Here is a 21,647-nt window from a genome sequence, read left to right as displayed (position 1 = left end):
AATTCCACCGAGGGAGACAGGGTTCCCTATAAACTATGGCACTTGAGCTGAGTCATGAGGGAAATTCCAGGTCGTGAGAGTCACAAAAGGGACAGCACAGAAGTATGCAGCATACAGGGAATACCAGTGTTTGCAGATTTGAAGGGCCTAAGTGAAAGGGCTGCAGAGGGAAATAAAATCCAGAATACAAGGCCCTCCTATTCTGGATGAGATGGAACTTTATCCAGATGTCAGTGAGGAGCCACTGAAAAGCTCTAGATTGCTGGGGTAATGTGATTGTACTTGGATGTTATATAGTGTATCAGTGAGCAAACTGATAACACTGTATAGTGTTATCAGCTGTGTAACAAACAGCCACAAACTGAGAACAACAACTGTATATTTGGCTCCTGAGTCTGTGGGCCACCTAGGAAGTTCTGCTGATCTGGACCAGCCTCCGCTGATCTTGATTGGGCTCACCCATGTGTCTGCAGCTGTGGGTCAGCCAGAGGCTGGCTGGTCTTAGTTGCCTCCAGGTGCTGTCTCCTTTTCCAGCAGGAGCAGCTGGCCTTGTTCACATGGTGGTCACAGGGCTCCAAGGGAGTATGTGTTCACATGCAAGGCCTCTTGAGTCCTGAGCTGAGTGCTGACACACCATCACATCTGCTGTGTTTTATTATCAAAGAAAGTGAAGAGGGCAGCCCAGACCCTTCATGAGTGCAGCTGCAAAATCACATGGCAAAGGGCACGTACGGAGAGACGTGAAAAGGATTACAGCCATTCACACGGCTCACTCTGGCTCTGCAGGGTGGAGAACAGCAGCAGGGAGAACTACTTAGAGTCTTCGATTAGCCCAGGTAAGAGGCAAAGGATAGATCCTGTTCAGAGAAATGCTCTGTGAGTGAAGTCTCCTTAGCACTTCCGAGGTGCCAGGTACTGGATTAGGCCCATCTTGGAGGCTGGGGAGGCCACCTGGACCAGAAGGCATTTAATCTCAGTTTGAAGAGGAGGAATGAGATTTGGGGAGCTCCCACCCAAGCAGCGCTCTATGGTTAGGGCTCTAGAGGCTGCAAGAGCCAAAGGACCAGTCTGAATGCTGTCCCTGGATGTGACAGCTCCATTATTTGGGAACATTGCTGGGAGTCTTGCCCCAGGGTTGTGGTCCAGCTCCATCTCTGAAAGAGGTGTGGCTATACGGACACTACCCGCAAGAGGGCAGCAGAGAATCATCAGTCAAATGGTGCCTTGGGCCAGAATCAGGTGAAGTTAAAGATGAGAAGCCCAGAGAGAGATTTTTTCTTTCCTTAGATCTTTATTGGAGTATAATTGCTTTACAATGTTGTGCCAGTTTGTGCTGTACAACAGAGTGAATCAGCTGTATTTATACATATGTCCCCATATCCCTCCCTATCCCACCCCTTTAGGTCATCACCAAGCATCGAGTTGATCTCCCTGTGCTATGCAGCAGTTTCCCATTAGCCATCCATTTTACATTTGGTAGTGTATATATGTCAAAGCTACTCTCTCACTTCATCCCAGCTTCTCCTTCTCCCTGCATGTCCTCAGGTCCATTCTCTACATCTGCATCTTTATTCTTGCCCTGCCACATAGAGGTTTTTTTATTAATAAATTTATTTATTTATTTATTTATTTATTTGTCTGCGTTGGGTATTCTTTACTGTGCTCAGGCTTTCTCTAGTTGCGGTGAGTGTGGGGGCTAACTCTTCATTGTGGTGCATAGGCTTCTCAGTGCAGTGGCTTCTCTTGTTGTAGAGCCCAGGCACTAGGTGCATGGGCTTCAGTAGTTGTGGCACGTGGGTTCAGTAGTTGTGGTTCGCGGGCTCTAGAATGCAGGCTCAGTAGTTACAGTGCAGGGGCTTAGCTGCTCTGTGGCATGTGGGATCTTCCTGGAAGAGAGATTAAACCCATGTCCCCTGGAATGACAGGTGGATTCTTTTTTTTTTCTTTTTTTTTTTTTAATTTTTTTTGGGGGGATACCCCAGGTTCAATCATCTGTTTTTATACACATATCCCCGTATTTGACAGGTGGATTCTTAACCACTGCGTCACCTGGGAAGTCTCCAGACAGAGATTTTTAAACCATGTTCTGTGTAGGAGGAAAGGATTACTTTGCACTTAAGGACTCAGGTTCTAAAGCCAAATTGCCAAAGGCTGTATCCCAGCTCTGTCACCAGCTCTGCTGTGGGTATGAGACCTGTGCTGTCACAGAGTGTGCACCTGGAAAATTCCAGGCTCTGTGGTTGCTTTAGTACTCTGCTATTGCCATCTTGAAATGCTTAATGATTTTTAAATTATTGCATGTGCAGTCCAGATCCTTTAATCTCCACAAAAGCCTTGCTAGGTAGACATTAATATGTCCATTTTACAGATGAGGTAACAGAGGAAATGGAGGCAGCCAGTATGGACTTTCTAAAGGTGGAAGTGGCGTGATCCTGCCAGGGGGTAACCAGCAGTAAGGGAATAATCAGCTCCTAATTTGGTTCTTACTCTGCTCTTACCCTCAGTGCCAGGCCTCTCACAGTGTCATAGCACCAGGAGGAAGAGAAAACCCAGTGCAGCCTGGGCTGTCAGAGCACTGATGGCCAGAGCAGAGGCACTGGACTCAGGAGGTAGATATAGAATTCAGAGCATGATTTTCCAGTTGACCTTGGGCATGTGCACTTCCCTCTCTGAGTCTCAGTTTCTCCATCTATAAAATGGCACAGATGCATTCTGAGGTCCCTTGCTGCACCCTTGTATTAACCATGTCTTTTATGTTCTGTATTCTGGTGCTTTGACGTCTGGGGCCTTGCTGATTCTGGAGGGACTGCCCATCCCAGAGTTAGCCAATTCCTGGAGATGGGAATGAAGTTCCCCTTCAAGCATGCCAGAGCCTGAACCCCAACCACCTTCTGTATTGGGCTCTCCACATCTGGCCCTTATCATCCTGCCCTAATCACTCCAGGCCAGGTACCTGACAACTGTGGGAACAACCTAAGCCCAGAGCCCATCGCAACTGGCTAGTTAGCCAATCCCAAACCTTGCTGTTACTGCTTCTCCTCTACCTTCACCTCCCACCCACCCCATCCCCCCATAAACAAGATTAAGATTCCTGCCCCCAATTCTTCCGTCCTTCCTCAGCCTCCTGACACACCTGGTGCTTCACCTTGTGGCCCAACATGGTGATGTCACACCTCCTCCTCTGGGGAACTGTGAGTGACAAACTATCTTTTCAGTGGCAGTTGGCTCCTGATCTATGATGCCCTACCACATCTCAAATTGTCTATTAATACACTGCATTTTAAATCAACCCCTTTATTTATGAATCTCTTGTTTGCACTTTCTCCATGCCAGACACATTTTAGAAACAACAACCCTTTACAACCTCACAACAGCCCAATGAGGTAGCTACACTTGTCACCCCCACTTTAGAAATGCAAAACCGAGGCACAGAAAAGGGAAGGTTCCTGCCTAAGGACACACAGCTAGTAAGTGCTGAGCTGGGATGCAAATACATGCACTCTGGCTCCGGACTCGGTATTAATATTCTGGTAAGCCACTCTCCATGATTTGGCCTCCTCCATACTAATAGTCAAGAGGAAAATAGTAGGCGCTTTCCAAAGTTCTCAGCAGCAAGGCAGGAGGGAGGTTAGTTGATTTCCCTCCTGCACGTGGCCTGTGAAGCTGTGTTTCTGGGTGTTTTCGCTCTCTTGTCACCACATTGGCTGGGCGCAAAGCTCCAAGTCCAGAGGTCAAGCCGCTGCTAGGGAACATATGCCCTGTATTCATCTCTGGCGCCTTGTCCCAGCCAAGGATTTCTAAATGTCACCCCGCTATTTGCATTTCAGGAGGACTCAGGCCAAGCTGTGGAAGTGGAGAGGGAGGTCAGGACCAGAGCGAACAGCCACAGTGCTGAAGGAGAGCGGCTCCCATGCCTGCAGGTCTCTAGGAGTTTGGAGGTGCCCTGCTGTCCCCCCTCCCCCAGCTCGGCCCCCCTCCAGTTCCCACCCTCTCCAGCTCTGGCCACAAGCTCCTGCCCAGCCCCCACACCCCCTTCACCCCCAAGCCCACCCCCGGCCACCTCTAAGGCAGGACCTTCCCTCTCCAGAGTCTGCCCTCTCTTATAGTGACAGCCAGGACTAAGCTCTCCAGTTACAGGTAGCCAGAGACTCCTCAAACAGCTTGTTTCATAAGTGTTTCTCCCTTCCTGGACTCTAACCTTAGTGTGCTGTGAGCTTCCCTAAGGCAGGCACAAGCAGAGAGAGGCCTTTAGACAAGGGGAGGCTTTGGTCTGGGGACCTCAGAACAGCTTGGAAACTTTCAGAGTGACTCCCACACCCACAGCTGCCAAGCTGGGTGATTTAGGACAAATCTTTTCATTTCCCTGGCCTTCTATTTCATAGAGTTCCATGCTCTTATTTTGGGAACATCTAAAATTTCATTCACTCCCCCTTCTGATACCTAAAGTAACTTTACAATATTCCTGCTAAGTGAATCAGCCTCCTGTTGCATACCTGCAGGGTCAGGGAACTCATTACCTCTCCAGGCAGAGATCTTTGGATAGAAGGTTGTTGACTTAAAAACATATATGCATAGGGTGAGAGTTGGGAGTTAAGTTTTATTCAGGGGAAAATGATGACTGCAGCCCAGGAGACAGCATTTCAGAAACCACTCATTCCTGAGGAGGCCAGGGAAGGAGCCAGGATATATAGGACATTTGCAACAAAAGGCAGGTGGTCAGGAACCTCAAAAGATTACTGTTAACTAAAGAAAACCAGGTATCTTAAGGAATTTAGCGCTTTTCTATGTATGGGAAGATGCAAGCTCTGGACACACCGAAATCATTCCTTTGATATGCAACTTAGCTATCTGGGGCCTGTATTTTCACATCCTGAGTTTCCTCAGGGCTCACCACAGGGAGTGGCTTGCAGTCTGATGGCAGGTATTCTTTTCAGCCCTGAGCTCTCTCTGCTCGCTGATTCACATCGGAGGGCTGCAACATCCCTTGATGACTGTGACATCCTTTGTTTATTGATAAGGCGGGAAATATTCCATTTGTAAATATTCCATTTAGCAATGTTGTTACAGTAAAGGGACTCCATCTCTACATAGTCTTTGGCTCTAAGTATTCATTCATCCATCCCTCCATCCTTCCTTCCATTTATTCTTTAATTCATTTATTTATCCATTCTCCAAACATTTACCAAATGCCTGGGACTATGCTAAGTGTTATGGATACAAAGATAAATCCAACACATCTTGCTGTAAACTGGACTGAATCCTGAATTCTTCTACTTTCCTCAAATATCTGGCTATGACTCGCCAAACTAAAGTTTCAAGTTCTTTCGCCACCTTGCTGATTTGGAATCACTATGCACAAAGACTGCCCTTGAATCTCCTTAGAAGGGAAGCTGTTATAACAGGTCCTCCTCACTACCCAGATGACAGGCAAATATCAGGGGCTTAACCCTTGAATCCTCATTTCTCAACTTAAAAGGATTCCTCTAGACCCTAGGAAGGGCACACCTGCTGGAGACCTCAAAATTAAATTGACTAGGAAGAGAAGTAGCCAAAACTGAGGTAGACTACTTCCCAAGACATTGGATCCAGAAAGTTTCATTCCATTTCTCCTTCTCTCTTTGACCATTCTTTTCCTAATTCTTACACCATGAAGATCTCTTATGATTCTTTTGTCCACCTTTCACCTTGCTGTGGCCTGGAAAGATAATGGCATTGTCCTAATACCTCAGGACTTTGCAAATAATGATAATCCAACTTGCACATGACTGGAGGATTTGCCATGATGGTGCTGATTCTGCAGTTTTTCCTGCCACAAACTTACCCTGATTTCCAATGCCTCAGTTTCCCTGGAACAAACTCAGTCCCCTCTGTATTGTGTCAGACAACCTGACCCTGGGGGTCCACTTCCCTGGCTCTCATTCCCTGCCTCTGATGCCAAACTCTGTACAAAAACACAGACACAAGGCAAGGATAACTGGCATAAATATGCCTGTGTGGTCTACAGACCCTCAAATTTTACTGGCCTCCATGGCTGATGCCTTCCCAGCCCTGAGACACAGACTCAAGTGGGAATTATCAAGAGGTGTTCGTGATTCAGAATTAGCTTCCTTTCGCAGATTACTACCCCGCCCCGGGTAGGAGCAAGTGCAGATGAGGCTGTGACCAGGAACCTCTCCTCAACTGCTAAAAGTATTGCGGGATCTTCTGCTAGCACAATGGCTGCCCAACAAAAATCCTTAGACTCTCTGCACAGCTTGTTCTTGATAATAAAATAGCCACAGCTTCTCTTTGAGCTGAACAAGTAGGTGTCTGTGCTGTGGCCCACGGCACTTGAGGCACCTGGATTAACACTTCTGGGGAAGTTGAACGTCACTTGGGCAGGAGATCACTGAGCAAGCCATGTGGCTTAAGAAAGTGACTCCTTCAATGAGATCCTTCCTTGACTTATTCAGTTTTGACTGATTTAGGTCTTGGGGACCATGGCTTTAAAGCATACTCTAGACATTGGCAATTATCCCGCTTCTAAAAATCATAGTAATCTCCCTGGTGTGTTGGAGTCTCTCAAAATCTTTAAATACATATTCACAGCTATTAACCACCAACCAAATGACCTCCCTAAGACTGGAACATCAGAAAAGGAGCAAAAAGAATAACCAACTAAAAAACTGTGAATCGAAAATCATGACTTCTGAATACCACAGAGATTCAGCAAAGAACATCATGACCTGTGAATACCACACAGAGGATCAGCATAAACTTCAGAGTGGCAGCTGGGAGTGGCACTGATGCCTTAAATTTTTAGTCTTAGTTAAGCTAAGACTCTGACCAAAAGTGGGAAATTTTCCAAAGAGACAATGGTCCCAAAATGGAGTCTCTTGCACTAAGCACCTGTCACCAAACAGATTTAATATCAAACTTAATTATAGCTTCAACTGATAGATTCCCGCTGAGTAATATTCCATTGTATATATCTGCCACATCTTTTTTATTCATTCCTCTGTTGATGGACATTTAGGTTCCTTCCATGTCCTGGCTATTGTAAATAGTGCTGCAGTGAACACTGGGGTTCATGTATCTTTTGGAATTACGGTTTTCTCTGGGTATACGCCCAGGAATGGGATTGCTGGGTCATACTGAAATTCTATTTTTAGTTTTTCAAGGAACCTCCATACTATTCTCCATAGTGGCTGTATCAATTTACATTCCCACCAACAGTATTGTTACAGATTTTTTGGTGATGGCCATTCTGACTGGTGTGAGGTGGTACCTCACTGAAGTCTTGATTTGCATTTCTCTAATAATTCATGATGTTGAGCATCTTTTCACGTGCCTCTTGGTCACCTATATGTCTTTTTTTGGAGAAATGTGTATTTAGGTCTTCTGCCCTTTTTTTGATTGGGTTGTTTGTTTTTTTTGTATTGAACTGCATGAGCTGTTTGTATATTTTGAAGATTAATCCCTTGTCAGTTGCTTCATTTGCAAATATTTTCTCCCATTTTGAGGGTTGACTTTTTTGTCTTGTTTATAGTTTCCCTTGCTGTGCAAAAGCTTTTAAGTTTGGGTTTTTTGTTTGTTTGTTTGTTTGTTTTTGCTTTTAAGTGTCATTAGGTCCCATTTGTTTATTTTTGTTTTTATTTCATTACTCTAGGAGGTGGGTCCAGAAAAATCTTGCTGTGATTTATGTCAATCTGGAATTGACTGGTCAGAATCAGTGAGGTCATTGGCCTGATATACCCCTGCCATCCCTTAATGGAAGGTGACTATGCCATAAACAATCCACTCTTGTTTACTAACTTCTTGTCCCTCCTTCTGCCTATAAGACTGTTTCACTTTTTATAGCTCTTAGAGCATCTTTCTTTCTGCTAGATGGAATGCTGCCTGATTCATGAATCAGTGAATAGAGCCAATAAGATCTTTACATTTTACTCAGTTGAAGTTTTATTTTTTAACACCTTTAATTCATGGCAGTATATAATCTTCCATTTATGGAAATTGGTAAAATTTTCTTTTTCAACAATTGCATTAAAATGAAAAGAATTAATTCATTTAAGAAAACTGCTCATAATAGTACACATGGTATGCTATATGACTAAAAGTATGATGTTAGCGTAAGAATAACAGACGCCAGAAGCACTGTACATGTCTAGGCTGCTTTGAAAATTTTCATAGAATTCTTGAATTCTTGGTTCGTAGAATGTTGATCCAAGGTGGATGGTGTATGAGAGATCACCTCACCCATAGCCACCCCCCCACCACTGGTTTTCCAAAAAGGACCCCTGAAGTCACCCTGTGGGTTTCCCAGACCTCTGGCCCCCCAGTGCGGCGTTGTCCACCATGAAGCCTATGCCTGATTAACTCCATGATTAATGGACAGAGTCCAGTGAATGGTCCAGTAGGACATGGGCTCAGACTTGTCCAGTGCTTCTGGTATGTGCTCGCCATATATCTGTTGAGTGAATTGCTGGAAATGGCAGAGGACTGATTTAGAACTTAGAGGTGTCTTCTTTCCCAAGACCTGCTCAACTACGTAGGCATTAAGGCCAGTCTAGGATTTTACTCTTCAGACTATCCTGTTTCATGTGGCAGTTTCCCATGTTAAAAGCTGTACTCTGTATCAAATGCCACTGAAACAAGAGCTGAACCTCTTACGGCTGGTGTGACCCAGGGAGAGGACCCAGGTTAAGTAATTAACATCTGGCTTGATGCCTCACACTTTTCTGCTGTGTCATCATGAGCCAGGAGGGGGCGTGCAGGCGGCAGACAGACACATCAACGTCTGGGCACCGCTGCCCAAGTTCGCAGAGTTGTGGGTGTCACAAGAGAGCATGTGATGGAACAGTGGGACTGGGAGAATAATTCACCCTTACTTTTTATTTTTTTGCTAAGGCAGCATCCTGCAGTCTTCATAGTCTAAGAGCCAGGTCGTGTCCCAAGTTATAAAGGCCAGCTGGCCAGCGCAAAAGGCAGGATAGTTATGTCTTAACTGCTGTGCGTGCATGTGTGCATGTGTGTGTGTGTGTGTGAGAGAGTGTTTGTGTGTGTGTGCGTGTTTGTGTGTGTGTCTGTGTGTGCACGCTACATGATTAGAAACAGCCTAGTTGTCTGCTTAGGAAGACAGCCTGGATTGTTCAGTGTGGATAGAGATAGGGTGTTCTATTGGGAAGCTCTTTAGGACCTATGTTTCTTTCCTGGTAAAATGGAGGCGCCCCAGCCCGGGTCAGTCTCTGTGGACGCAGTCACCTCTGGGGACTGACTCTACTGCTGTCCCAAACCCTCACCCCTCACCGGCCTGCCACGGTGGCTAGGATGAGTGCAAATGAGCACCACGTTTGAACGTTGGTCCCAGAAGCTTCGTTTCAGCTATAACCTATGACCTTGGCCAAGAACCCAGGAGCTTTTTTAAGTTTGTCATGTGCTTTGTGGTTGCCCAGTTCTCCCTAATGTCAATATCGTCTGACCCGGAGGAGGCCAGTTTTGACACGTGACGGTTGGAAAGCAGCGCAAGCACGGAGGAAGCACAGGCGCCCCTTCAGTCTGCTGCCCTAGAGACAACCCCTTCACATCTGCTCCGTCTCCATTGGCCAAAACGAATTTCACATCTCCCGACTCCCGGTTACACAATCTCTAGAGTGAGGGCTGTAATATTGTGCAGGTTTTGTTCAGTCCTCAGCTCTTCCTCTCGCTTGCTGTGTGACTGTGGGCCATTTCCTGGTCCTCACTGAGCGCTGGGAGATCACAGTTTCAATCTGCAGGTTTATTTTGAGAAGTAAGTGAGATCCGGCATACAAAACCCTCAGCACAGTGGTTCCCACACAGTGAGTGCTCCATAAATATTTATCAAATGAATGTCTGAATGAATAAAAGTGGAAAATACTAATAAAAACACTCACACATACTATTGGCAGGAAATGGCTGCTGCAACACAAATTAGGTATATAACCTTCCCAAAATTTCCCTCCCGAAAGATGTTTTTTATATTATACTGGAATATTATACATGATTAGATTCTTTATTTTAATTAATTTACTTATTTTTAAATATTTATTTACTTATTCATTTGGCCGCACTGGGTCTAAGTTGCGGCACATGGGCTTTTTAGTTGCGGCATGCGTGTGGGATCTAGTTCCCCAATCAGGGATTGAACTTGGGACCCCCGCATCAGGAGCTCGGAATTCTAACCACTGCACGACCAGGGAAGTCCCCACGTGATTAGCTTTTTAAAAATATTTCTTTACTGAAAGATAATTCACACACCACAAAATTCACCTTTTTAAGGCGTACAATTCAGTGGTTTTTCAGTATATCCACAGAGATGTACAACCATCACCGCTGTGTAATCCCAGAATACTTTCCTCACTTTTCTTAAAGAGAAGCCTCTACCCATTAGCAGCCATACATCATCCCCCACCCCGGGCCCACTGCAGCCACTAAGCCCCTTTCTGCCTCCTTGGATTTGCTTAACCTAGGCATTTCATGTAAATAGAATCATATAATATATGTCTTTTCACGTCTGCCTTCTTTCATTAGTGTGATATTTTCAAGGTTCATCCATGTTTAGCATGTACCAGTACTTCATTTCCTTTTATGGCTGAATACTATTCCATTGTATAGACAGATATGATTTTATTTGTCCATTCATCAGTTCCTGGATATTTGGGTTCTTTCCACTTTGGGCCATTATGAATAATACTGCTTTTTGTGTACAAGTTTTTGTATGGATATGTTTTCATACAAAATATGTTATGGGTATATACCTAGCAGTGAAATTGATGGGAAATATGGTAACTCTGTGTTTGCTTTTTTTTTTTAATTTTTAAATTTTTTTGGCTGCACCACGCAGCATGCGAGACCTTAGATCCCTGACCAGGGATTGAACCCATGACCCCTGCAGTGGAAGCACAGCATCTTAACCACTGGACCACCAGGGATGTCCCTGTATTTGATTTTTGAGGAACTGCCAAACTGTATCCCAAAGTAGTCATAACTATATTGTAATCTGTTTTTTCCCCTTCACAATAGATCGTGACTGCATTTGCTTTTCAACAAATAGAGGTGTGCATCACTAGGCTGAGTGAAAGCATAGTATTTCCTTAGCCAGCTCTACCACAGTGTATTTAGAGAATGTCCAATTGTTGGACATTTACTGATGCTAGAAGACAGGCTCTGAGCAGCCTCCTTGTGTCCCTAGTAGATAGGCAGCACTTTCACAGGTGCACTCAGAGCACTTTGTATCCCTCTACTTTGGGGCTTTCACATTGCATTGCAATCTATCTATCACCTCTCCCTGCATCTGTCTTGTCTATTACGTGGTGAGCTCCTCCAGGACATGGAACACATCTTGCATTTATCTTTGTATCCATAACACTTAGCATAGTGCCAGGTTTTTGGTAAATGTTTGGAGAATAAATGTATAAATGAAATAATGAATAAATGGAAGGAAGGATGGAGGGATGGACAAATGAATTACAGCCAAAGACTATGGAGAGATGGAGTAACTTTAGAGTAAGAACGTTCTACCCAAAGACCCCTGCCTGGATAGGTAATGAGTTCCCTGAACCTGGAGGTGTGCAGCAGGAGCCTGAGTCATTTGGCAGGAATAGTGTAAAGCTGATTTAGGTATCAGAAGGCAGACTGAATGAAATTTAATATATTTCCAAAATAAGAGCATGGAACTCTTTGAAATAGAGGCCCAGGGAAATGAAAAGATTTGCCCTAAATCGCCCAGCTTGGCAGCTGTGGGTGTGGGAGTCACTCTGAAAGTTTTCAGGTTTTTCTAAGGTCCCCAGACCAAAGCCTCCCCTGTTTAAAGGCCTCTGTCTGCTTGTGCCTGCCTTGGGTAGCTCACAGTGTACTAAAGTTAGGGTCCAGGAGAGAGAAACACTTATGAAACAAGTTGTTTGAAGAGTCTGTGGCTACCTGTAATTGGAAAGTTAAGTCCAGGCTCTTGACTTCAAACAGGGTAAACTCTTGAGTGGGTGTGGCTTACAGACCTGGAAACTGCCAACCACAGGGAAGGGAGGAGAGCTTTTCTATTACAAGTTGATTAGGCTTTTGAGCAGCTGGGGCAGGAGCTTGGGGAGGAAGCTGGGGGCCAGAAATGGAACAGCCGCTGTGAGCAACGTGGAGACCTGCGGGCACAGAAGCTGCTGTCCTTCAAAGATGTGGCTCTTCACTCTGGTCCTGTTCTCCCTGGCCACTTCCACAGCTTTGGGTGAGTCCTCCTGAAATGCAAACAGCGGGGGACCTTTGGAAATCCCTGTGGGGAACAAGGTGGAGGAGATGCTTACAGGGCAAAGGAGTGGCAGGTCAGGTTCTGCATCAGCACGGGCTCTGTGCGCTTGGATGGTCTAGCCCAGCCGGTCCCCCGCGGCAGGAGACACAGTGGACGATAAACACCCTAGACTTGGCTGCAAACCACCACACCAGGGGAGGACAACCAGCTAACCTCCCACATCCCTGCTGAGGACTTTGTAGAACTCCATATCTTTCCCTCTTGATTGCTAATAGGGATGTGGCCAAAAACTGGAGTGTAGCTTTCCAGAATATTAACACCACCTTTGGAAGCAGCGTGTGTGTGTTTGCATCCCGCCTCAGCACTTAGCGCTGTGAGCTCTGGCAAAGGATTTCCTTTTTCTGTGCCTCAGTTTCCCCCTCTATAAAATAGGGGTGACAGCTCTATCTACATCATTGGACTATTGTGAGGTTGAAATGGGCTGCTGTTTCTAAAGTGTGCCTAGAATGGAGAGAGTGCAAAAAAGGGATAAAGAGGTTGTTTTGAAAGACGGTGTATTGGAACTTCCTGGTGATCCAGTAGTTAAGACTATGCACTTCTTCTGCATGGGGTTCAGGTTCTAAACTTGGTCAGGGAACTAGGATCCTGCATGCCTCGTGGGGGCAGCCAAAAAAAAAGGGCACTAATAGGCAATTAGGGGTATTCTAAGGCCCACAGATCAGGAGCCAACTGTCATTGAAAAGATGGTTTATGACTCTATTTCCCCAGAGCAGGGAGTATGGCCCTACCATGGTGGGCATGGAGGTGAAGCCCTGGGTGGGTCACCAGGCACAGGGAAGAAGGAGGAACTGGGGGTTGGGGACATTATATTGGTTGCCACAGGGGAAGGAAGGGGTGAGGCAGGATATGCAGGTTTGTGATTGGCAAATAGCCAATTTCAACAGATTCTGGGGCTTAGGAACGACACAGTTCTCAGGTACTTTGCCCTGGAGTGATTAGGGCAGGATGATAATGGCCAGTGGTGGGGGGCCCGGTAGAGAAGGTGACGGGGGTTGCTTGAAGGGGAAGTTCATTCCCATCTCCAGGAATTGGCTAAGTCTGGGAAGAGCAGTCCCTCCAGAATCAGCAAGGCCCCAGATGTCAAAGCATCAGAATACAGAACATAAAAGACATGGTTAATACAAGGGTGCAGCAAGGGACCACAGAATTCATCTGTGCCATTTTATAGATGGAGAAACTGAGACTCAGAGAGGGAAGTGCGCATGCCCAAGGTCAGCTGGAAAATCATGCTCTGAATTCTATCTGTACCTCCTGAGTCCAGTGCCTCTGCGCTGGCCATCAGTGCTCTGACAGCCCAGGCTGCACTGGGTTTTCTCTTCCTCCTGGTGCTATGACACTGTGAGAGGCCTGGCACTGAGGGTAAGAGCAGAGTAAGAACCAAATTAGGAGCTGATTATTCCCTTACTGCTGGTTACCCCCTGGCAGGACCATATTGTTTCCACCTTTAGAGGGTTCATACTGGCTGCTTCCATTTCCTCAGTTACCTTATCTGTAAAATGGGCATATTAATGTCTACCTAGCAAGGCTTTTGTGACGTTTAGCTTAAAGGAATTGGAATGCCCATGTTGCACATAGCAACTGCTCAATATGCAAACATTACCTGTAACACAAGTGGTAACTGCTGCTGTTACCAGTATTGCCTATGCCTCTCAGCCCATCTCCCTCTTCTTCACCCTCACCAATTGGACATCTGTCCACTTCATCTCTCCTGAAGTTTATCAGTGGGTTTTTCTATAAGGCCAAATCTGGATTATTCTCTTCTGTTCTGGCCACATACTTTGAGGGAGGGGATTTTGTCTGTATCTAAAGGGGAACAACTGGGAGGATAAGAGGCTAGAAATCATTTCCTGTTAGGATGCTTAAACAAACTGAAGCTGCTGAGGACGGACAAGAGAAGACTTGAGGGATGGGCATAAACATGGGTTGCTAAGGCTACCTGCCACAGGACTGCAGGATGGTCCCAGAGCAGCTAGGTCCAGGACTGATGTGGCAGATGCAGGGAGAGGCTTTTCAGCTCAGTGAGAAAGAACTGTCTGCTCCACGAGAATGGGACATGGAATCTCGTTCCCTCTGGATGACCCTGCTCAGAGTCAGCCGAAGGAGCCTCTTCAAGACGATTGTGTCCCTCTCTCTTACTCCGGGACGGTTCACTGCTGCTCATTTACCCACTAAATAAGCCTGAATCGTTGGCCCAGCATTGAGACCCTCCCAGGCAGGAACCTGTCTCATCCAGGATTATGTTCCGCCCCCATTGCTCTTCCTGCCCCACGTGGGCCCCCCGCTCCTCCTCAGGCAGGCCTTGCGCTTTGCTGTCCAGAGCCTCACCTCTGCCCAGTCTCATCTGTTTATACCTTGATACCCCCTCTTCCACCTCCCCTTGTCACTCCTTCCACTACTGCAAGTCCCAGCTCCAAGGTCCCTGCTTCCATGAAGCCACCGGCCACAGGGCCTGGCTCCCTCTTCTGTCTCCTACGGGACCTTGCTTGGTGCCGCTCTCAGGACGCTGAGAGAGGACCACTTCTTCCCAGCAGCAGGGTCAGCTGCATGTGTGGCTCATGCTCCACAGAAGGGCAGCTTTCTGAGAAGGGCGACCGCCGCTCGTCCATCCTCTCATCCAGCTGCCGCTGAGCGCCAGGTCCAGTGGATGACTGTTTCCAGAGGCTCCTGAGTGTGGAAACTGAGTGCCTTCATTCCCAGAGGCTCTCCTTTTGGCATTTATGTCTTATTTGATGCTGTTACTCCTCCAATTCCAATTCACTCCTTCGGATAGCTCTGTGAGTGAGGAAGGACAGTTAGCTTCACTGTCTCTTACATAGGATGAAACTGAGGCTTAGAATGTTGAGGGGACATTCAAGATCACGTGGCAAAAGTAACAAAATCCACCCAGAATCCGGTTCAAACCTTCAGCACTGACATGCCCTCATTTCTTCTCAATGTCCAGCAGGGCAGCCACCCTCACCGCCTGTTGTGGACACCACACAGGGCAGAGTCCTGGGGAAATATGTCAACTTAGAAGGAATCACACAGCCTGTGGCCGTTTTCCTGGGAGTCCCTTTTGCCAAGCCCCCTCTTGGATCCTTGAGGTTTGCTCCACCACAGCCTGCAGAACCATGGATCTTCGTGAAGAATACCACCTCTTACCCTCCCATGTAAGTCAAGGTGTGGCTTTGGCATCTTTCAGTGGGGATGTTAGCCTCAAAGGGATGCAGGAAGGAGCAGTCCTCTGAGTGACTCATACCTTGTCCTGGAATCCTCAAACTATTGTAGATCCTTAAAAATATTCCAGGACACTCACAGCATTCAAGAGCTGTTTATTCAACAATATTTATTGAGCAACTCTGCCAGGCATCTGCTAGTTTCCTGCAAGCTATTAGTGAACAGAACAAAGATCCCACCTTCAAGGAGCTTGCATTCTAGCAGGGGCAGACAGTAAACAATATGCAAATAAGTAGACTACATAATATGTTGGAATATGATAAGTGCTGTGGAAAAAATAGAAAGTTGAACAGGTGAGGGGTTTTACAAGTAATGATTCTGTTAACCAAAAACAATAAAACAACCCTATGTTTTAGCACCAAAACCAGGGATTTATTTGGAAGTGGCAAGAATTGCAAATGGGGACATGCAACTATGGAGAACCATATGCAAGTCTGATAAAACAAAGGAAAGGAAACTCTTTTATAGAGGGCAAGGGGAAATTCAGAAGCACTGTTATTAACTGAAAGTCCATTGGAGGAAACTGGGAGTTTGTTGTGTGGTGATTTTAATTGGCTGAGTAATGACAGTCTCTCATTGGCTGAGCTGTTGCCAGGCAAGGGGGAAATCTTTTTCATAGTAAAGTGGTGTCACTTCTGGCCAGAGGTGCACAGTATGTCTCTTCCTAGGGGGATCTGTATTGAAGTGGAGTGGTATGTTCCTGAGATCTCCCCTTCCTGACCTCCAGATTCCATGTTAGTGAGGTTTCCTTTTATTAATTTTCACAGTTCTATTTATTTTCCTTCTTGAACTTTACCATACTGGAGTGTGAGTTGGACCAGGACATGTATGGGTGGGTAGTGCCCAAGTTCTCAACTCGCAGATGTGTCTAGCTACCTAGTCACAAGCAGAACCATGGCTGATGTGTCCTAGTTGGCTGGTCAAGTTGGGCAAAAACAACTCACAACTTTCCCCCAAGGCACCTTGGATGTCCACAAGCGTTGATTGAGACCTTATTTATCTGAGCAAGAAATTCCTAATATTTTCCAGAGTCCTGCCTCTTGCTGCATTTTCTTTTCATCTCGTTTCTTCTCTTCGCTTCGTTTCTCTTTTCACTTCTCTCCTTCTCTTCTATCCTTACTTTTTCTCTTTCTTTTAAAATAATATTCATTCTTTTTTTTTCCTGATTGTAAGTACTATGTTTTATTTTTTTATTGCAAGTATACATTTTGTTTCCTGATTGCAAGTAGTTATGTAATACATGCTTATTACATAAAAGTGAGAAACTATAAGTAATTAAACAAGAAATTGAAAGTTGTACACAACTCTATCACCTAGTGAGAACTGCTGTTCATCTTTTAGATTCAATTTTTCCAGTCTTCTATCTGTTGCAAAATTTCTCACTTAAAATGGAATCACATAATTTTCTGTAAACAATTCTAAGTTGTGTGTTTTTCCCCTGCACCAAAAAGCAATTCTCACACACCATCTGGGTGTCTAGTAATTTAACTAATTGTGACACTCTCTTCCCAGAGAGCATCAGATTAAGAGATGCTCTTCCATAGATTAAGGGCTCAGTTCCACAATAACTCCCTCTGCTTCACATGCCAGTGCCAAGTCCAAGTTGTCTCCTATGCTTCTGACCAACTGGCTGTACATTAGAGGTTACCATGATCCCCTCCATGGGTTCTATTAACTTGCCAGAGCAGCTCACAGAACTCAGGAAATTGGTGTACTCACTAGATTACCCGTTTGTTATGAAGGATATTAAAGGGTACAGGCCACTAAGCAGATGAAGAGATCTATAAGGTGAGATCCCTAACAAAGGAGCATCCACCCTTCTGGAGTTTGGGACCCAGCACGCTGGCACTTAGAAGAGTTTGTGTTCACCAACCAGGAGGCTCTCTGAACCCTGTCCTTTTGGATTTGATGGAGGCTTCATTACATGGTCAGGAGGACTGAAATCACTGGTCGTTGGTGATATATTCCTCTCCAGCCCATCTCCCCTTTCCAGAGGTCAGGGGGCTGGGACGGAAAGTTCCAGCCCTCTGATCACATGGTTGTTCCTCTGGCAACCAGTGCCTGCCCTTAGGTGGGTCCAAATGTCACCTCCTCAACCCAGCAGTATACACCATTCAGGAAAGGGTTTTAAGAGCTCTTCAGCAGAAACTGGACAAAGATCAAATCATATTGCTTCTTATATCACAATGTCATATCACGTGGTACAGATACTTTAGATGCCTGTTTTGCTCTTGAAAGTGTATCATGAACATCATTCGATGTCATTACATATCACAACCTGACATTTCAGCTGCATTACATTTGTATTGAGCCATAATTTACTTATCCAATCTCTTATTTGGGATCATTAACTGTTCTTGATGATTTTAATAATATAAGTAGCACTATGATGAACAGCATGTAGCTGAATCTTCATGCACATGCATAAATATTTTTGGATAAGTTCTAAGAAGTGACATTTCTGAGTATTTTAAAAATTTCCCTTCAGAAATATTCCACCTGAACCTCTTTAATTAATATATGAAAACCTCCATTAACGGAACTTTTGGCAGTGCTTGGAGTTATTAAAAATCGCTTCTGTTTTGCCTATTGAGTGGGCAAAATAATGATAATAATCTTTATTATCATTGTTATGTATATAATTATTCTTCTTATTCTGCATTATCTGAATACTAGTGACATTGACTCTTTTTCCCTTTTTTAACTTTTGATTGTCTTCTTTCATGAATATTATGCCCTTTGTCTTGGTGATCTGGGAAGGTTCCCCCGGATGGAAATCCAGAGGTTATCTTTGGGGCTCTGACTCTGCCACTTGAGAGCTGTGTCATCCAAGCACCTCAGTGCTTCAGTTACCTCATCGACATTCTGGGGGCAGTCATTCCTGCTTTCTGAGGAGATTGAGAACTGGAAATGTGGCTTATGATGTCCTTGGAAACATAAACACTACATAGTATGGTTCTTTCTGGCTGTGTGACCTTGGGCAGATTCTCTAACCTCCTGGTTTCTCAAGTGTAAAATGGGGATAATAATAGAACCTATATCAAGAGGCTGCTATGAAGAGTAAATGAGTTAATATAGAAGGAGTATTTAAAACAACAATTGGCATGATGAGAGAACTCAATAAACATTAGGAATTATAAACACTGTTGCTTCTTTATGATCTCCTATTAGAGCAACCAATAGCTCTTGTCTGTGATGGGATGATGATAGAATTTTAGCATGTCAGTGCTGTAAGACCCTTAGGGAAATCAATCCCCTCATTTTCACAGAAAAGCAGATTGGCGCCAGAGCAGGCAAGAATTCATCCAAGGATACCCAGCAAATTAGGCTGAGGCAGGACTACAATGTAGTTCTCCTAATGCTGCCCCACAAAAATTTCACCACTGACCTGTTGTAGGCCCTAAATATCTGCCACCTGAGTGATTTTCCCTAGCTTGTGGAAGTCTTCCGTGGGCTAGAGCATGTTTCCCTGTTGGCACAATATGGTCACCCTTTAGCAGGCATCATACTGCACCCAGCAGAGAGCTGGTCTGGACCCAGGACATGCAGGAAATGGTCCTTTCCAGGCCCATCAGCATATAGGCAGCCTCCTTCCTTGAGCCAGGGCATCCCAAGGCCCCAGGAAGGAAAGAGGGTCAGGCCTCATCATACATGGTGCTGAGAGACCTTGGTGAGCCTGAGAAGCCCCCATTGGATGCCCCGGTATCCTCCTACCTAACCCAGTGTCTTGAGTCTGGTGAGAACAACTCTATTTACTGCCCTAAACTGCCAGTCCAAGACGTGGCCTGACTGCAGGAGACATCTCCTTGGTCAGCTCTGACTGAACCTCAAGAATTCTTCTCTCTCCTTGTCCCTCCCAGGTGCTCCCAAGACCCAGTTGGGGGACAGATGCTCTCAGAGCTCTTTACCAACAGAAAGGAGAACATTAATCTCACATTTTCCGAAGACTGTCTTTACTTAAATATTTACACTCCTGCTGACTTGACAAAGAGAAGCAGGCTGCCGGTAAGCAGTGGGAACCACTGTTCAAGGCTGGTGTAGACTGGAAGGGGGTGAAGGCAGTGTTGGGTGGGGGTGTCTTGGATCAAGCCTGTTGTATGGGACCCAGAGCTTGCTTTACCACCACAGCCAAACCCGACATCAGGGAACACAGGTTTTCCACACCTGAATTTCCCCTACAGTAGAGTAGGGCCTCTGGGGGAGTTTGCTGTGTATCTGTAATGCACATTTTGAATTTTCTAAGATCTCTCATGCTAATGGATGGACCAGAAGGATACTCTTAATTGCTAGATTAGGAATCTGATACCCAGAGTGGAGAAACGTAATTGCCAATAAAGTCAGAGCTGGAAGGAATCTTAGAGATAAGCCAACAATCCAACCTCCCCTGTCAGATAACCTGAGGCCCAGTGAGGGGAAGATGAGGTCACAGAGTAGGGTTGGCAGGACTAGAGCACAGGTCTCCTGATGTTCCAATCACGCTCTTTGATACACACGAGCAAGGGGAGGCTGTGTGGGCCTTTCCTCTGCACACAAAGACCTTCTCTGACAACCTTGCAGTGTCTCGGTGTCACAGGTTGGGGATGGGGGATCAGAGCCTGGAGCAACAAAACAAGCACTTTCCTTTGCCTTTGTCCACCATCAAGATTTTATTGTGGCGAATTTCACTTCCTAATTGTCTTTGGCGCACGCAAGCTGATGACCCAGTGAGTCTGCATTTCCAAAACAAATGGAAGCCCAGAGGTGGGTCAGCTTTCCAGACTCAGGCTGGAGGGTGGGGACTGGTCTACTGGAAAAGGAGGGGTCAGTGGGGTAGAGACAGAAGGGGCGTGAGCACCCAGCCATCTCCCAGGAACACCCCTGGCATGGTGCCCAGATGTGGAGGAAGGCGTCTGGGAGCTTGTGACTAGAAGCTGGCCCTGCACGTGCTTGGCTCAGAGAGGTGGGGACAGTTGTTAATTCATCCATTCATGCATTCATTCACTCCCCTATTACGTACCCAGCGCCCCCACACGCATAGCTAGGATTGGGGGTTAGGAGAAAGGAGGAACGTAGAAGCATGACCACACAGCCCCTGCCTTCGAGGATCTTACCATCTGGGCTGCACAGAGCTGGACTAGCTTCTTCAGCAGCAGCTCACTGCTGACAGACCCTTGGCTCAGCCTGGACTCAGAGATGACTGCAAACTCAGGCCCTGTGCCCGGAGGTAGGCAGGGATCGGAGGTGCAGGGAAAGCTGGGGATCTGGGAACCTGAGGCTGGAGAGCCTCTACTATGGACACAGGCTCTGGAACCGCAGGGTCTGGGTGTAAATCCTGGTTCTGCCTTTTGCTTGCTGAGAGACCTGGCTCTGTGTCCTCAAATCAGGGGTGATCACACACAAGTGTTCAGTGATGAATATCAAGGTTTATGTCAGTGTCTGGCACAGACACGAGTGAGGCAAGTCTTCCTGATGCATTCGTTAGAGTTGAAGGGAAGAAATCCCTCCGGCCCCCACAGCCAACCTACTGCACTGAGGCCATTGGCTGCTGTGTGCCAGGGGCTCAACATGTGAACTCCGGAGCCAGACTGCCTGGGTTCAAGTTCCGAATCCACCGCCTATCAGCTGTGTGATCTCAGAATGGTTAAGTGTCTCAGTTTTCCTGTCTGTGAAATGGGACAGTAGCAGTCCCTATCTCATGGAAGGTTTATTTTTCAATGTTTAGAGCAGTGCTTGGCACATAGTTCATTTTTAAGGTTCCCTTTTAATTTTTATTTATTTACTTATTTATTTAGGCCACACCACACGTCTTGTAGGATCTTAGTTTCCAGACCAGGGATCAAACCTGGGCCTTTGGCAGGGAGAGCACGGAGCCCTAACCACTAGACAACCAGGGAATTCCTCAAGTTCCTTTTTAAAACATTAACAAAGTTATTGCACTATTATTACTTTAGCTCTTCTCACATCCTTGCTCTTTAAGTGTAGGAGCCACGCATTATAAATTGTGTATCCACTCTCATCCTTAGTTCTTACCACAGTCCCCGGTACCTAGTCAGTTTTCAGATCATATTCAACTAATGGTTGAAGACTTCTTAGAGGAGGTGGCTTTTACACTGGGGTTTGGAGGGTAGGTTGGATGTGCGGAGGAGAGGAGGCAGCAGGA

The 21,647-nt window shown here is 45.9% G+C and overlaps 1 protein-coding gene across 4 annotated transcripts in view; it reads left to right on the top strand.

The window, feature by feature from the left end:
• The window catches only part of LOC130837990 (liver carboxylesterase-like), a 97,147-nt gene that overhangs the window by 56,464 nt on the left and 19,036 nt on the right, over positions 1-21,647 (top strand). Inside the window, exons 1-3 of one of the 4 annotated variants that reach the window (XM_057710733.1) lie at positions 12,071-12,211; positions 15,237-15,441; positions 19,369-19,513. In XM_057710733.1, the coding sequence (XP_057566716.1) occupies positions 12,160-12,211; positions 15,237-15,441; positions 19,369-19,513 (402 nt within the window). In that variant the 5' untranslated portion in view covers positions 12,071-12,159. Of the gene's footprint in view, positions 1-12,070; positions 12,212-15,233; positions 15,442-19,368; positions 19,514-21,647 lie in introns of those variants that run through there. The other 3 variants (XM_057710730.1, XM_057710734.1, XM_057710731.1) reach the window with 3 other exon arrangements.

Source organism: Hippopotamus amphibius, chromosome 16, assembly GCF_030028045.1.
Source record: "Hippopotamus amphibius kiboko isolate mHipAmp2 chromosome 16, mHipAmp2.hap2, whole genome shotgun sequence".
NCBI lineage: Eukaryota > Metazoa > Chordata > Mammalia > Artiodactyla > Hippopotamidae > Hippopotamus > Hippopotamus amphibius.
This window is presented reverse-complemented; position numbering and strand designations above follow the sequence as displayed.